This window comes from Heliangelus exortis, chromosome 4 (assembly GCF_036169615.1).
Source record: "Heliangelus exortis chromosome 4, bHelExo1.hap1, whole genome shotgun sequence".
In the NCBI taxonomy this organism is placed as follows: domain Eukaryota; kingdom Metazoa; phylum Chordata; class Aves; order Apodiformes; family Trochilidae; genus Heliangelus; species Heliangelus exortis.
The window spans coordinates 21,408,954-21,426,328 of record NC_092425.1 but is presented as its reverse complement, the minus strand read 5'-3'; the positions used below and the strand labels follow the sequence as shown (position 1 = coordinate 21,426,328).

Sequence of the window (17,375 nt, the reverse complement as noted above, 5' to 3'; positions counted from 1 at the left end):
CTCACCTAGCAATTTACTCATCAACCTACACAAGGCTTATAATGGCACACATTTGCACCCTCAGAGCAGAGAAACCATAAGGAGAACTTCTAGAAGTGTTCCAACTTTTCTCACTGAAGGCTGAGGCTGGTTAGCACTACCTAACTAAGCCAAACCTAAAAACCTACCTATTTAAACAGATGTAAAAGCAAATTAAAATCTAGCCAGAGGTGTAAGCTCATTCCACCATCTGAAAGCTAAACTAATGATAGCTGTGTATTTCCAGCTATCAAGAAGCAGTTGAATGTAGCTGGCCAGCTAACCTCAGCCTACGGCTGAACTAAACTCAACCTTTCTCCAAGTACAAACACAGACCTGGATATCAATCTGTTCCATTAAAAAAGACATGAGAACAGAGGCATAATCTGAGACAAGAGACAAATAGGAATAAGCAATGAGGAGGAAAAATGAGGTCAAGAAGTAGAAAGACAGAACAAAGCAGGGTGTGGGGGGAATAAACAAGACCACAGTGATCCTTATGCATAATTATTCCCAACTAAAAATATTTGAGTCTGGTGTCAGAGCTAGTCTGACAAGTATCAAATAAAAAACCAAGGGACAGCTCTGCAATTGTCAGATAAAGCACACATAGCTCCAGTTCTTTTCAAGAAATTCGCTGTGCACTAATGAACCGGTGACAGTGCACAGAAGTCTTTCAAGTAGTTTTAAATGATTTAATTGGTACACTTGCAGGAATTGTCATCAGAGTAATACAGTACATACAATTAACACATGGTGTCTTCTTCTTACCGACTGTAGGAATCAGACTGGTTTGTTGTTTGGGGCACAGCTAGCAGAATAGTTTTACATTGTGTGATAATTTTGAGCTAATAATTTTTTCCTACAACTATGAGGAGTTATTTTCATGTTAAAATGGGGAAGGGGGATAAGAGCAATAAGCAATCCATAAGCAGGGTCAACCTTCCCATTCCAAAGCTGGGGAGATTTTTTTAACAACAATTTTGGAGGCCTCCTCAGTACTGAGTCATTATTTCTGTGGTTGGCTTAAACTTGTATTCTCACAGTTATCTTTTTTTGGTTCCAGTGGGAAGTTTTCTGACATGGTATCTGAAAGAGTTCTTCCCTTTGAAGAGAGGAATTCAGAGCAAGTTTGCTCCTGCTCTTACATTGTTTGAAGTCAAATGTTGTTACTGGGAGGAATCAAATATATAATTAAAAACCAAGTTTAAGTTTTGGCTGTTTTCTTTGGAAATAGAGCTAGAACTGTGAATGTAATTGATTTTTTGCTTGGGTAGCCAAACTGAAATAAAATAATTTTCTTCATATGAACAGAAAGCTAAAATTTGAGGGCTTTGGGGAAAAAAAAAACAAAACCAAAACCAAAAATCCCCTACTAAACCCATGCTTTATTCTTAGACCTTTTAAATTACTTTTTTTTTTTTAATAAAAGAAAATAAATGTCTGGATTCATATGGACATGTTTGAGCAGGATAAGGAAAGAAGAATTCCCAACTACAGATGGTTTCCCTGCTTGCTGAACAGCAGTGCAGTTCCTTTGTATGCTGTTCAATCCAACTGTTCCAACAGGGGTGAGAAGGACAATAATTTTCTTTGGCTCAAAATGTTGTGAAATTCTGCTTTAATTTACAAATATTTTTGCCTACCTGTGACACATTGGTCAAGTCTTGCCTAACTGTAAAAAGAAATATGGAAATAATCTGATGGAGTTTGCTGGGAATAAGGGCAAATACTACTTCAAGCAGGAATAGAACTGATGGGAAACTGATCACTTGCTATTGGTGATGAAAAGGGGATAGTTTCAAAGCCTTTTGAAGGAAGTTTCATTTTTTGGTATTCATTCCCAGCTTTTTTTTCTTTCTTTCTTTCTTTCAACTAAGGAAAAGCTTTGATTCAGAAGCTTTTTGTTCAAAATCAGATAAAACATTTATTTTTATAATTTCGTATGTAAAGTCCAACAGGTACCGTCTCTCTTGAATTACTAGAGGGAGAGGTGAGGCTTGGATGAATAGCATGTAGACATCTTGGGAAAAAAAAACTGAGCTAAACCAAAAATAGGCATCCTGCCTCCCTTTTAACCTAACAATTCCTTATCAGAAATTGGCAACACAGTATTAGTAATTTCAGAGGCACTGGTTTAACATTATGAACTTCAAAAAAGAGGCTTAAGTGCATGTAAGAAGACATTGCAAAGGATTCTTATGTGTTCAAGATTTCAATCACAACCCTGCTTCAGGCCAAATTCATAGGGAGCCTGAAGGCTTTTGTAGAAGCAATTAAAAATCTTAGCTTCTGAAAACCTTCTGTTTTATCTTTTTAAAGGTGAGAGAACAAATATTACTGAGATCTATTGCATTTAATCTTCATAAACAATCACTTATGAGTTGTTAAGCAGATCTGTTCCCATTTCATGGATGGAAAATGGCAAAAAGAAAAGGACATAACTGGCCTAGAAGAGGGGAAAAATCTGTGGAAAATACACTGTTAAAACTCAAGGGCCCCAGCTTCCATTTCAAAGGCTCATCTTTCCTCAATTAAAACATAATAATTAAGTAGCAGAGTACAATATGGTGAGCTGATGCATATATTTCTCTGCATGTGTGCCTGTGCACGTGTGCATACAGAGTAATTGCTCTCATGTAGTGTGGTATTTTAAGTTTCAGTAAGGGCTACTTCTTGATGTTTCCATACAGGAGAGGAGAAGGCTTCAGTAGCAGTGTGTTGGTTGTTGCCACCTCAGCTTGACTGGCTTGGGGACTGCCTGCAGGAGGTTTTCAAATTAAATAAGCATGCAATCCAAACACTAAAATAAAAAAGGCAAATAATAGGACCTGCAAGGAGGAAAGCAATTTTCCTCTTCAATAAGACAAGCCACACCTCTAAAATCATAATCTCTCAAGCTATGCATTCAAAGCCGGCGCTTCTCCCTTACCCTGTCACTACCTTGCCTGTTGCACATTTGCTTCATCACTGTCAGCAGAGATGGTGCATGACAAGCACCCAACACCACCAGAAGATCTGGTGCTGTTGAGATGCCAAGTGCTCAGCACAAAGCCTTGTGGCTTTGCTCTCTCCACATCCACGATAAGGGTCGTTTTCCAGTCCCCATCTTCAGAAACAAGAACAATGGATAGTGTTGGTGTTACCAGGACACAGGGAAGACCTTGCCCTCGCAGTTACTAGCAGCCAGGAAAACTGGTAGCAGAGGGTTATTTTGTGGCCTATAAAAATAGAGACATCAAATTCTCTAACTTGTAAAAAGGTGGAGACAGGATGCCACAAGATGCTGGGAAGGAAATGGAAGGACTGTGAAAGTGGGAGAAGGAGAGCAGAAAGGAATAAAGAGAAAATAAAGAGGGGTAAAAAGCCTGTAGCACAAGCAATTGAAAAGCAGAAGAGAGGGAAGAAAAGTCGAGTGTGAGAAGAGCTGGAAAAAAATGTAATTAAGAACTGGGGAAAACCACCAAACTCAGGTATAACACCCCAGGCCTTGGCAATATATATTTTTATTAGATCTACAGCTCTGCATAACAGCGTTCCTGAGAAAATATATTACCTGCATTTCTATATTAATAAATCCATAGCAGGGGAAAACTGTCCGCTGCAGAAACTCACCATTTTCATGCATGGATTCTTTGTATTAACAAATAAGCAGAACTCAGACTCTAGAAAAGATGGTTTTGTGCAGTCCCTTTCTGGTAAAGGACGTCTGGCAACAGGCCACAACTGTTCTTGGCTGCAGGAAGCACAAGTTTTCCTTTCCATGTCTTTGTAATCAGATATACTGGCAAGATCAAACCAGAAAAGTCATGGAGCAGCACTTCCTTTTTCATAGCAGCCCTTAGACTTCTGACACCAACACCATTAGTTTGTCAACTCTCACTAGTACTTTTTGCTACTCAGATATGCAAGAGAAGCCAAATATTTGTAATCTGTGCTTGTAGCCTAGGTCACAAAATAAGGCAGTCTCTCTTAATGGAGTTACTGGCGAGGAAGAAGCGGGCCTTGCTCAGATAACCCTCTTTCCTTGGAGAGAGCACTTGAGAAACTCCACCAAAATGAGAAAGAAAGAAATCACAAGGTCAAACGTACAAGTGGAAAACTTTCCAAATATGAAAAAACGGAAAAAGTTTTAGAGCTTATCACAAGCAATTCTTCAGTCTTACTCCAGAACGCTATCAGGTTGTATTATACTATAGTTGTAATCCTGGCTTAATTACCGCGCCTCTTAAGCCCGTTTTGGATCATATTTCTCTCACTGCTATGCTTTGGGAATGTGTGATGACAGGAATGCAGCACTGCTGCTGCACACATGCTGTAGCTCACCCGTTCATTTTTCTGTATGCTCGCTTATGCTCTGTGGTATTTATTTTATCTTGCATGACTTTTAAGAAAAACCTGCCTCCATTATGAGAATAAAGGCTCCCCTGTTTTTTGGTTTTTTTTTATGCCTGACCTTCTGATTGAATCTGTGGTTCCTCTGCACAGAAGATAATTGAGGCAGAAGGGTTTTACATCTGGATACCCGAGACTACCTAAAAATGTACCAGCGTACCAAAAGCACTGGCTGTAGGATACAACCCTCACCACGTTCTTCCTCTCCTGTTATCACTGACTCAAAGTGGGTTTGTTAAAAGGGATGGAAGCTGGTCTTGTAACTCCTCAGTGTACAAAACTAACTGGAAAGGGAGGCAAGCTGTGAATCCTGCGCAGATTTTTACACAGTCAAGCATTTATTAAATCCCTCACATATAATAGAATTCAAAAACTCAGAGAAGTGGAGTTACAGCAACTCGATTCATTCACTAGCTGTTCTTTCAAAGGATATGGTAGTAAAAGATGTGCCAAAAATGTTGGCCTCAACTTTCCTGGTTTCCACTGGTGTCACATATCATTAGTACCCTGGTATTTATGTAACATACTGATATATGGGAGCCAGCTGTACTCCAAGTTGGAAAGACAGCCTATCCTGCTTTGGGAGTTGAAAAAAATAGAGATAAAGCCTACCAGCAGTAAAAGCCATTACAGATTATGTTTCTAAAGACTAAATCACACATCTCTGCAGCTCTTCCCATTCCTCCATAGAGCCTATGTTCCTGTTTTTTGCTCATGTAAAACCTCACGAGACTGCAAAGACAGCACCAAGCACGAGCAGGCCTTGCACTCTGGTGAAGCTCCTGGGTACTACAGCAACAGAAACAACAAGCAGATTCTGCATGTCAGGTACCTACCTTTAAAGGAAAATTCCATTGAGAAAGAAAAGAAGACCTTGGTTCTAGCAAGTGGGCACTATTTTTCATGTTGCATGGCTATTATTTATCACTATATTACTTTTAAATTCTAAATTCTTGCCTAGAAGAATTACTCGCCATACACAAACTGAAACAAGCACCACAGGCACGTTTGTGAAGGGGACAATGAACATATTTGATGGGCAAAGAAACCTAAGCAGCATTCCAGGGGAACTAAATCCCAGCAGCTGCTGTAACTCCACACAGCATTTGCTGAACAACCCAGTACTAAGCTCCCTCTCAAGATTCTTGCTTATGCAGCTGTACAATACAGGGAGTATATATTATGGATGTATATATACATATAGCATGTATAATAGGCAGAGATCTTAAAAACCCTAAAAAAAATTGGAAGGCCTTAAAATAGTCTACTCCACCCTTCGTAAACAATCTCCTGTCATGAATTTACTTCAAAACGTGCAAAATGTTATGCCTATATTAAATAGGCTTTCAAAATAGTGGTTCAGCACTTAAAATGTATGGTTCCCATCCATCAGTCTGAAAACAATGCAAGCAAGAGACAAATCCAAGAGTGAAAGATCACTGATTCATCACCTCACAGAAAAGTAATTAAATTACTTCTTGGATATTTTCTTATAGTCTTAGGTTCAGAGGCTGTCTCTCATTGGCATATGGCAGTATTTGGGCAGGGAAAAACTCTAGAAAGGAGTCATAAACACAGGCAGAAATCAGGTGACTCAGCACACACCTGACCCAAAAGCTGCTTTAAAATCAATGCAAAAATCATGCTGTCTGGACCAGACCCCAGTACTGCTGGGGGTCTGGAGCTTCTCAGTTCTCTTCTGATGCCCCAGTAGCACCCATCAGAAGGAAGGCTCCACTCCTGGGACAGCTGCCCTGACTGTTCCTGCTTAGCACAACTTGTTGCCACCCTCTGCTTCACTCTTGAAGCTCCAACAGTACCCACCTGTGTGCACCCAGAGACAATTTCCCATTGCCCTGTTCAGATGAATGTTTATGCAGGCACCACTTGCACTTGCCTCTCTGTAGTAGCTGTTCTGAACATTTCTCCTGAGTGCAGAGATTTTTGTATTCTAGTAGAGGAACAAGAAAAAACATTTTATAGCACTGACTTCTCCCATCACCTTCTAAGAAAGTTAAATTCTTCAAATAGGGACTAGTCCAACAAAATAATTTTTGCCTTTCTAAGTGGCACCCTACAGAACAGTGCAATCTGTTAAAGCAAATGTAAACCACAGGGAGCTCTACTACTTAATCTTCTATATTATTGGGTGGCTGTCAGTTGCTTTAATTTATTTATTTGTTTGTTTTAAAATATGAAGAGGGGCTTAAATCCAGCAGAGTACTGTTACCTGCCAGATCTTCTAAAGGTCTATGCAAGATCTTTAACTCCGTGGAGCTAAGCAGAAGGGTGCAGCACCCAAAGCCTCCCTTGATTAAATACTTCTAACATAACACTCGAGTGTCATACTGAATACAAGGCTGTTTTCTGGTGTGAATCTTTCAACTTACAACTTCAGAGTCAAGGCTGAGAACAAATGAAACATGTAGATGATATGAAGAAAAACATCCCTTATTACAATGGAATATCATAGCAATAAACAAATTGAAATAATGAAATAAAGAAAAGTAAGCTAAAATCAAATTAGAAAGAGAAAGAAAAAGTCTCCACTCTAGTTCTGGAAAGCATACTCCTCACTCACAACACAAGAGCATTTACAGTCTTTAAAGAATGTGAATTGCATTGGCGTAGGATGAGGTTCCTTTCAAACTGCTTTTCATATTATATTACATTTTTGTGAGGCATAGAGAACCACTTATACTTAGTATTTCTGGAAATTGAAAAAGATCTTCCCCAAAAGAAGCGAATATCTTAAGTGAGGCAATTTACATGAAAGTGAAATTTCTTAGCAGTAGAATTCTGTTGGAAAGAATCACGTACACAGGGAAGAGCTAGAAAGTCTTTAGTGTTCATTAAAACTGATCACTATTGAGCTGAACTCAGTATTTCACAAGCCAAATGTGGTAAATCTTACTAGGCACAGTGCTCGATCTCAGGAACTTTCGCAAGGAGTCACCATGTTTCCATATATGAAATTTCAAGTGCTCTTTACCCCCAGCTCTTCCAGGAATGAAAGATACTCAGGACAAATATTTCTTAGGTTCTAATAGAAAGTAAAAGAAACTCTATATGAAAGTGCTCAGCAACTGGCCTTTCATTCTTTTCTTGTTGGATTGTTTGGCCACCTTTCCAACTCCCAGTGTAAAACAACCAGGAAATCTGCCTTCACAACTGGCAGATTTTGGATTTGTCAGAGCATGATACTAGTGTCAGTTTGGTTTTTTCTCTTCCTTCCTCTCCAAAGATGGATCTTAATATTTTCCCAGCTGATGGAACCAAAGCAAAATAAACACAGACATTCAGGAGTGAAACAATGATAGACTATCTGAGAAGGCATTTAAGTGCCCTCAGTCGTTCAAGAAGTAAAAAGTTATAAAAACAACTACTTCTTTTTATTGCCCACATCCCCATACCATTGCTGTGGTACTTAAGAAACCACAAACCCTATGGATTTCTACCCACCACATAGTAATTACTGAAATAACAAAGAATTGGGAAAAAATATTTCCAAAGGCTGATGCTATTACTGAGCTGCCAATGAAAAAACGCCCACTAACACCCCTTAAGTCTATCCTCCTGCACTCCTAATCTGAAGACAAAAGGTTGGGTTTAAACGCCCACCCCCCCACAGCCCAGATTAAAACCGCCTGCAGTTTTCAGCTTGGGGCCAGGGGGACAATAGTTTAAATCCTTGGCTACTGCCTTCATGAAGACACAGCTTGCAGACAGTCCCTCAAAGTTCTTTGAAATGTTAAATACAAAGCAGGAGGAGGTCATAAAGGAAATATTCCTTCTAAAAGGAATGGATATCATATGCAGGCTTTTCAAATACATTTTGCAGTTCCTTTGCCTTCAGCCACCATATTCCCAATTCTGCATTGTCTCAACCTTTTCAAATAAAATCCATCAATGAAGCGTAACACACAAATTTGTGCTGTAAACAGCTGCCAATATATGCATGTGTTACCTTTTAGCTCTCATAAATCTCTCCAATGTATATTGTATCCTATTTCTTATCTGGAAAGACTAATTATTTAACTAATAAAGGTTGCTACAGCAATTATAAAAAACCCAGCCACTTTATTGCATAATCTGCTGTAGCATCTGCCCAATTATTTCCATAGAAGCCGGTGTGGTTCCCTGCTGCACTGGAAATCCAGTTATCCTTCTGCCAAGAACCTCCCAGTGCATACAAAAGGAACAGGGATTCTGAGACCTGTTTTATCTCCTTATCCCATAAACTAACAAGCCTTTTCTCTGCTGCAATTTTTCTCAACAAATACAGGTAATCACGTAGGAGGATGGGATTTTCAAGATAGGTTAAAAAAAAATCATCAGTTTAGCATGCCAGCTTTACTATGAAGTACTGTCTGCTGAAACTATGATATAGTTGTTTGCAGACTTAAGGAACCAGGCAAATTACAACGGCGCCCTGCCACTGCAACAGGACTATGCTGGAAGTTACAAGTTTTGTTCTTCAAAACTGGAGGTAGGTGGTCAAGTTTTCCTGTTCAATTTTCCCCTGGAGGTAACAGGGTGCTATGAGTTTTACTTCTGGCCCCTGCCCCACCCTCAGCACTCACTGCCTCTCCTTCCTTATTTCAGTATCTTAAAATGAACAAAAAATGAGGCGTACATTAATTGTTCAGAATTTATATCTGATTTGCTGATCCTGTAAGGTCTTCCAAGCCCAGCTCATACTAGATTCTGGCTAGATGATATACCAGACATGCAGAGAAATGTCCCTGTCCAGATTTACAGATTGTATAGCTGACAAGGAACATAACTGGTTGCCACAGTGGTGTCCACAGCCTGAGGACCCTTTGGACTTCAGTCTCGTGAAAGGTAACAAGAGTTAAAACCTCCTTTAGTCAGATGAAGTGGTTAAAGGAAACATGCACTCCAGCCAGCAGCAAATGCACGGTTAAATCACTGGGGCTCTTGAAGAACAAAGATATGGCAGTTTGAAGTTATTCAAGCTGTTTAATGTTGGGTTATTTGCAAATTAGTGTAGCCTATCTCACAGAAACTGCCATTGCTGTGACTATGTGCACATTTTTTGCATGACAAGCAGCTGTCCTCTGCTTCTAGATGTTAAGTATATTAATCTGGTATCTTCACAGGAGGGAAAGCCTGATCACCAAAATGTTCCAGCTACCAGAAAGGACTGAAAGGTTATAGCAAGCTCAGGAACATCACATGCTTTTGGCAAGGTGCGATGGAGGAGGATGAAAGGCAAAGGAGAGTAAGTACAAGACTTATTGTTCCTTGATGATTAAACAAGCACAGAAACTCTGATTACAGATCACAGACATCTTTTGTAATGTGCCAAACTAGCACACGGAAGAAGATCCTTTGTTAATTCTGTCCCCAAGGCAGCATTGGCTCTAGGCCCTGCTCTAGGCCAGTGAAGTCCACTAGAGAACAGGCACTGCTGGGCACAGCCCTGGCAGACAAAAACTCTCCCCATATTCAATCCTCACTCTTCATGGCAGGAATCAGTGCAAGATACACAGTGATCTCTGCCTGTTTGTTGGACTCCTCACCCCTATAAAACAAGCAAGAACAAACTTCGGGTTGTTGTAACCAGCACCTGGCCTTCAGCTAAGCATGCAGCTAAAAAGTGTCCCTAGAGGAACCCTGGTATGTAGGTAGTTTACTGTTAAGAGATCAGATCCTAGGAGTCAGAAGCAATGATTCACACTGATCAGGCTTGCTTTGACTCACAGTGCTGGCAATATCATCTAGACAGTCAGCCTGGTTTGTTCAAGACAAAAAAAGTCAAAAGGAAACAAATTTATTAGTAGTTGCCATCCTCAACTAAAGTAACCAACCACCAATTATTTGAAAAAGAATGTTGATAATGTAATATTAATTATTTTTATTAATCACCTATTTCCAATGAGTAAGATTTGGCAATTTTAATGGGACATATACGACTAACATTATGAAAGTCATATTTTTATACCTGTGTGATAAAACTCACTTAATTATTTAGTTCTACTTGTTTCAGTGTAACCTGCTAGAAGTTTTCAACACATTTCATTTTTTCCTTATTTAAAGAAAAGAAAAAAACCCACACCACAAACAACAAACCAAACTACTAAGTACACAAGGGCAATACTGCAGATTTCTCTTTTAACATGTTGAGATGTTGAGCAGTCCACTTCAAAAGTGGTAAGATCTTGATTTGGAGAGTGTCTGAACAGATTCCTATTTATTTGTACCATTTCAGAAAACTGCATTCTCCCTGATTGTTACACCTTGAAAATCAATGCAGAGCCTGGCAATTTCAGAACAAACAGACAAGACAGAAGACATGGCTTAGACACACAATTTTACTGTATCTATCTTCTAATAACAATCTTCTACCATTCCTGGAACAATTAGGAAGGAAATTTGAGCCTTCTAACTCATAAAATAATGTTGAAGAAAAGAGACCTGAGCTTACCAGCTGTGAGAAAATCCAGTGGTCAAAAATAAGAATATTTTCAGAAAACATTTGGACTATCTTTTCCTACACAACTTTAATAAAAAGAACTGCACGAGTCCTTTTCAAAACAGGATGTGTAGCTTTAGAACCAGTTATGGAGATGTATCCAGCAATGTGAATACAAATTACTACAGTTACCAAAAGCAGGAACATCTACCAAGCGATGAAGGCAAGTTACCAGGTACTGAATGCTCCTAAGTAAATTTAATTATGTTCACCCATGTTTGAACCTATTTCTCTATAAGCTAGGGTTCCACATTTGCTGAAAAGGGTAATTACTGGATTTGTATTAAAAACGAATAATTCCTGTAACAAAACAGTTATTCTGACAAACTGGAGAAATCATGTGCATAATTCATGTATGAGTTCGTGGCTTGCTTAGTTTTTTAGAAGTCAGCTTTTTCTTAGATATCATTATTTTGATGGTCAGAAATGAAACATAATCACCAATCATTCCCAAGGATGACTGTGACAACTGGGTTTTCTGAAGATGGCAAGCTGAAGCTATGGTAAATTTTGTATCGGAGAAGCAGGCGAGGAAAACAATGTTGCAGAGCAGAGAGAAGCAGATGGCCAGTGAGTTATCACTGTCGGTCTGATGACTTATGTGGGCTGAACTTGTTTATTTACTTACTTATTTGCAAAAAAAAAAAAAAAAAACCAAAAAAACCCAAAACTTTCTTTATGATAGTGGCAACTATATTATATATTATGTCTCTATTATACACACAGTACATAGCTCTACCTACACACAACATGAAGGGATCAAGTATGCACCATCAGATTACCTTGTGTCCTCCTACAATGACAAAAGACACAGTTGATCCTTCCTAGGGCTACAAAGTTAAGCGACTTTTTATGTCTAACACCACAGCTCAAGAAGGGGTTAAAAGAGGATCACACCTGCCCAATGGCTTGAAGACAGGACAGAAGCAGCTTAGGTCCTCCAGGGCAGGGAATCAAGCCTGTTGTTACTGGATGTACCCTTTACCCTAAGAACTGCTACCTCTGCCTCTTTGCTCCCCCCTGTGGATGCAGCCCCTGTGCTAACCCTGCATAATGCATGATGAAACCTCCATCATAGGGTCAGGAAGCAAAAAGGAAATGTCAGTGAGCCCTGTCACATGAACTGCTCTGGAAAATACAGATTCTTCTTAGATCATCTCACTCTTTAGGATTGTTCTCATTATCTTCCGTTTAATTGTTCTCATTATTTTCTGGGCATAGAAAAATAATGCAGATGTTCTAGAAAGAAAGGTCACTGTGTGATGATCTAAACCCACCCCCCCAAAATCACCAGAAAGCATTTTCTGTCTGCAGTTACAGTAATGCTACAGTTAACAATCAGCCTTACAATTACAAAGGCTATTGGCGACCATCCTCTAGCATGTTTCTTCTGGGCAATGATTTTTTACAGTATTTTCCCACTAGCAAAAAATTCACTGTCTTCTTGTACTGCAACTAAAGTGAGTAAAGGATTAAAAACAATCAGTATAATTTTGCATACCAGCAAGAGTCCTGAAAGTTGGGCAAGCAGGCAAGCAATTTTTTTGTAGATTCTTTGAATTAACAGGATGTAAGTGTGATGCATCAGTGCCCTCACAGACCAGTATGTGCTGAACAGCCCCCCACAGGATGACTGCAGGGATCAGTCATTCATGGATCAGATCCTCATTACATTCACAAGTGTTTTACCATAGGGATGGACAGGGGAGCTTCTCTGAATAAACTACTGAGGTCCAAACAACTACTCTTGCCATGACTACCCCCACACTCCTAAGGACTCTACTGGGGCCATGGGTAGAGCAGATCCAGAGACTGAAGCCCAAAAGACTGAAGCAGGTACGGCGTGGGAAAGCAGAGCTCTGAGCAGGAACGCTCACAGCTGACCCATCCACATACGGTGCCAGGCAGCCTGGCACTGTCCCTGGTGCAGCATCTGAGCCTTTGTGCCAGTGTAGAGATGTCTGCCCCCATCCCTCCACCCACTCCATGGTGTAGGAAGTGTTACACAGACAGACTCATGAACACCATCTGCTTTACTGTCGCGTTTGACTCCCTCCCTCCCCCCGGTGTGTAACAGCCTGAGGTGGTCTAAGAGCGCTAATACAATCGTACATTTTCCATTTATATATGTCATGAAGAAAAAGTCAAAACATACTTTTTATCTCCCACAGCACTGCTCCTAGATTTATAACTGGATCTGCTAGCACTGTTTCTCTAAAAGAAAAAAAAAATATTCTGTGGGAGTACAAACTAGGGAACTCGAAGAAACTCTTATTTCAGTAAAAATTAACAGGTATAAATATGCATAATACTGACATCTGTACAGGAACGTCAAGTCTACAGAGGAAACAACTTTCTTTTCTTGGCATCTTAATTCATTCTACTATGAAGAAAGGAAAAATAAATTTCATACATTAATGCAAATACAATAAAGCTTCAATCCAGACCAGGGGAAAACCCCTTCTTTCTAAATATGTGAAATCACTACCCATCTTTTTCCTACTCACATCCCCATTTTAAAATTAAAGAGAGGAAAAAAGAATTTCCAGCTACTTGGGTTGTCAAGTCAGAGGGGTTTATTAATCCCACATAACAGTGTGGTCTATTAACTATAGAATATATTACAGTATTTCTGTAGTTTGGAATACTAGTAACTGAACTAACCTCCCAGCACTCTGGGAGATAAAACAGCTAGTTAGACAGAGGTACAAACCTAATACTCTCCATTTTTAAAGGCTGTCCAGTGACTTCACTTGCCTCATCTTTCATAGTGAAGAGGATATTGGGTTTTAATTTGTTTCTCACAGAAGCCCAATGTCCCACAAACACATCTGTTTGGTTCTTACTGGGTTTCAGCATCTCAGGGGGAAATAAATAAATAAATAAATAAATAAATAAATAAATAAATACATCAGTTCCTAGCAAGCTCCAACTGAGTCCTAAAAGGAGAGAACACTCCATTGCATGGCTTGCTCTCCAGGGCATCCCTGGAGCTTGCCCAGCATCATGCAGGGAGCAGAGTTAGAAACAACACGTGCACCTCTGAGTGCCAACCCTGCATCCTAACAAGAGATCAAAAAGATGTTCCTTATGCACGTATTATCCGTGGGCCATTTGTCAGCTTTCCCTGAACTGACAAGCATAGATGAAAAGACAGGGCAGCTTTTGAGACACACAGATACGAACTATGCCTATCTTTCATTTATCTTTAACACTAAACTATCAGTACAATGTCCCCTGAAAAAAAAATTAAAAGGGTTTTAATTTTTTGCTCAGCTTTACGATAAAACAGTTTAGTTTGACACAGGGAAGAATAGCATAGGAAAAAAAGGAATGTACTTTTAATGCAGCGGTGATTTAAGGTAGGAAGAAGAACAGAGACTGCTCAGAGGGCTCATTACCACACCAAAACCTTTTACCTGTAAGAGGAAGCCCCACCAGCCTCAGGCTCATGTTGCAGTCAGCTTACATCTGAAAACTTCTGCCCCACCTCAGCCCAGTTCCCAGCGAGCATGCCTGCATGCCTCTGGACCATCCCACCAGCACTTTCTCAGAAAGTGCTTAGAGCTAGAAAGAGGGGGAAAGCAGGAGGATCTAAAATACTGATGTTTATCTGAAAACATATACTCAAATAAGCAAAAAGGCCAACTCCAAGCAAAGGTGTTGTTTCTGATTCTTGTAAGACACAGAAATTGCCGAGCTGAGAAAAATACTAAACTGTTAAATGAAACACAAAAGGATAATATAGTTTAACACTTACTGAGTATTTGCATGTGGACAGGACTGGCTTGTTTGGGATGATTAAAGCACTGTAGATCAAACCCCAGAGCATGCACTTCTGAGCACTCTGCCAAGCCTAGGCAGGCCTGCTGGCAGCAGCAAAACCCAGCCAAGGGAAAAGCTGGTTCTCCAGAGGCTGGCAAAAATACAGCAAGCACTACCACACTAGAAGCCAGTGCCTGCATGCTCCGGGCGTCCACAGCATCTTGGTCCCTCTCTGGCATTTCCTCACCCTGCTCTGCTCCTGGCTCTCCATGGCAGACATAGGGAAGATGAGCCCTGTTTGGGCTGGTGCACCTCATCTTCCTGCACAAAGCCCTGCATGAGCCACAGCTGCGATGAGATGGGACTCCCCCTGCTCAGGTAAACTCGTTGGTGCAGGATTAGGAAGATTACACTGAGACTAAATGAAAGACTCCCTTCAAAGACACCGAGCCATGCCTTTGATGCTGGCAATACACTGCTGCATGGAGATGCAGCAAGTGTGGGACGTGCAGTCCTAATTGCTTCCCAAGGACTGGCTGCTTTTCTGCTAGAAGACAGGACTAGACTTGTTCCTCTGGCCATAGGACTTCTGCTATGAAAGCGCATTAATTGAGACCAGAATTGTACATTTTCATTGTTTGAATAGTTGATAGCATTTGTAACCTGCTCAAGTACCTTGACTCTCAGGATAAGACATTAAAGAAAGCAACTATTCAACTTACTATTCTAACGTTCTGGAAACTGGAGATCGATTAGTGAAACTGACAGAAACAGGAGGTCAGGGGGAGGAAATATTAATATTGCAGTTATTCAGTTCATGTCATTTCAGTAAGCTATTCAACAAAAAAATATGAGAAGGTAGCATTTGAAAACATTTAGAGAAACACATTCTTAAATGAGGCTTGAAAGCCATCTGAATAAATACCACAGAAATCTTCCAGAGGCGTGGGTTTATAACTATGACTTACATTCTGATAGCCAAGCAATGAATGCAGTTTGTCAGGTACCTAAAACTGCTTTACATTCATGATTCATTTCCTCAAGAACTGCTTTCAACAGCTTCAGTTTTTTTTAATTTGAACCATAAGACTATTAAAATATAAGAACCCAGTAATCCCCAAAACGCATCTTGCCCAGTATTCAACCTCCTAAAGAGGCCAGCAGTGTGCAGCCAGGGAGAATAAGGCAGCATTCATACCTCCACCTAATATACTATCTGTTTCACCGTATTTTGGGCTCAAGGGATTTGACTCTTCTAACAAGTAGTCTCCATGAGACCTCTAAGCCAAAGGCTTGTCCAGTCTCCCCATCAGCCTACATAAACTTCTTGCACCCACAGAATTGTCCAGCTGGAAGTCCTGCAGATTATTCCTTCTGCCATGAAGAACCACCTCCTCTTTCTTCTGAACCTAGTTCCCTTCACTCCTATTTTCCCCCAAAATTATTTTGGCCATGACAAGCAGTACCTGGGATCAGCAACAACTTGAAAGTGCATCACATGATGCATTAGAGCTAGAAGCTGAAGCCACATGGCATTGCACCTTATGATTGTTGTCGTTATCATATTAGCACAGATTAATACAATTCATTGACTTTGCCTGATTTGATGAGTTAGTGGCTACTTAGTACTTCAGACAGCTTTACTTTTTGAGGATAGCATCGCTTTTAATATAAAAAGAACTCAGTAGTGGCTTTATTGAATACTGGAACTTATAACCAAGGGTGACAAAGGCTGACCACAATATCTTCCTTCTTCAGAGAACAGCTCACCTCTTCATTAATTCCCATGAAGAATGTTTTTATCCCTCATGCACTACATTGAAATATCGTGCATCCTTGCCTTATTTTAACTTATTTTTGAACCAGGTATGTTGAATGTACTCTAGAGATGGTAGTGATATAAACTCCTTCTTAGTGTAGGGTTATAAAATATGTAATTAACATACTTTTTATATCAGATACCTTCCAGAAAAGTTATTTTAGATAACTTTTCTATTGAAATGTGGTTATAGCATCATGCAAAATATCCTGCCTGTAGAAATCATCAAATAGGTCTGTCTCAAATCTTAAAGTAGTAGCTCTAGGTTGGCAAGTTCTTCAAACTCTAACCCTGTGTTTCTAGGAGTTCACCTACATCATGATTGAAGGATAAAAGATCTGTCTACGTGTTCCCCAGTTTCATCTCTATTGTGCCTCAAAACTTAAGTCATAGTAACAGGAATGACTGCAGATGAACCAAGAACATTAGTATAACATTATTTTTTTTTTCAAAACATGTAAAATCACTAACAGACTGCCCTTGGATGAGCCATCTCTAGATTTTATGAAGACACACAAGAAAGAATCTGACAAAGGCACTCAAAATACTAGATGTTAACTGAGACACACAAGAGCTATTCTTAAGGCAGCTCTCTGGGAAGTGAAGGAAAAAAACCGCAGAATTTTGCTGTACTGTAAAAACTAAAGCACCATGTGGTGCCCTCTGCTGCATTCAGAGGTAATAGGCAAAGCATCACTGAACAATGACATCATTTGATATTAAACAGCACAATATGTTCTATGTATGACAAATATTTATTTCCTTAATTATTCTTGTTTTCTAAAAATACTAATAAATTATGCAAACATCTTCAGTAGCAGCTTAGAGCAGATTTTTTTACACTCTCTTCCCATCTAGTATCCTGTGTTCTGTCTGTGA

General features: G+C 39.8%; 1 protein-coding gene across 1 annotated transcript in view; it reads right to left on the bottom strand.

Annotated features, from left to right (window-relative positions):
- Positions 1-562: 562 nt before the first annotated feature.
- Positions 563-17,375, bottom strand: part of LOC139795946 (storkhead-box protein 1-like) — a 68,738-nt gene continuing 51,925 nt past the window's right edge. Inside the window, exon 3 of the mRNA XM_071743274.1 lies at positions 563-6,364. Within this exon, the coding sequence (XP_071599375.1) occupies positions 6,210-6,364 (155 nt within the window). The 3' untranslated portion in view covers positions 563-6,209. The remainder of the gene's footprint in view (positions 6,365-17,375) is intronic.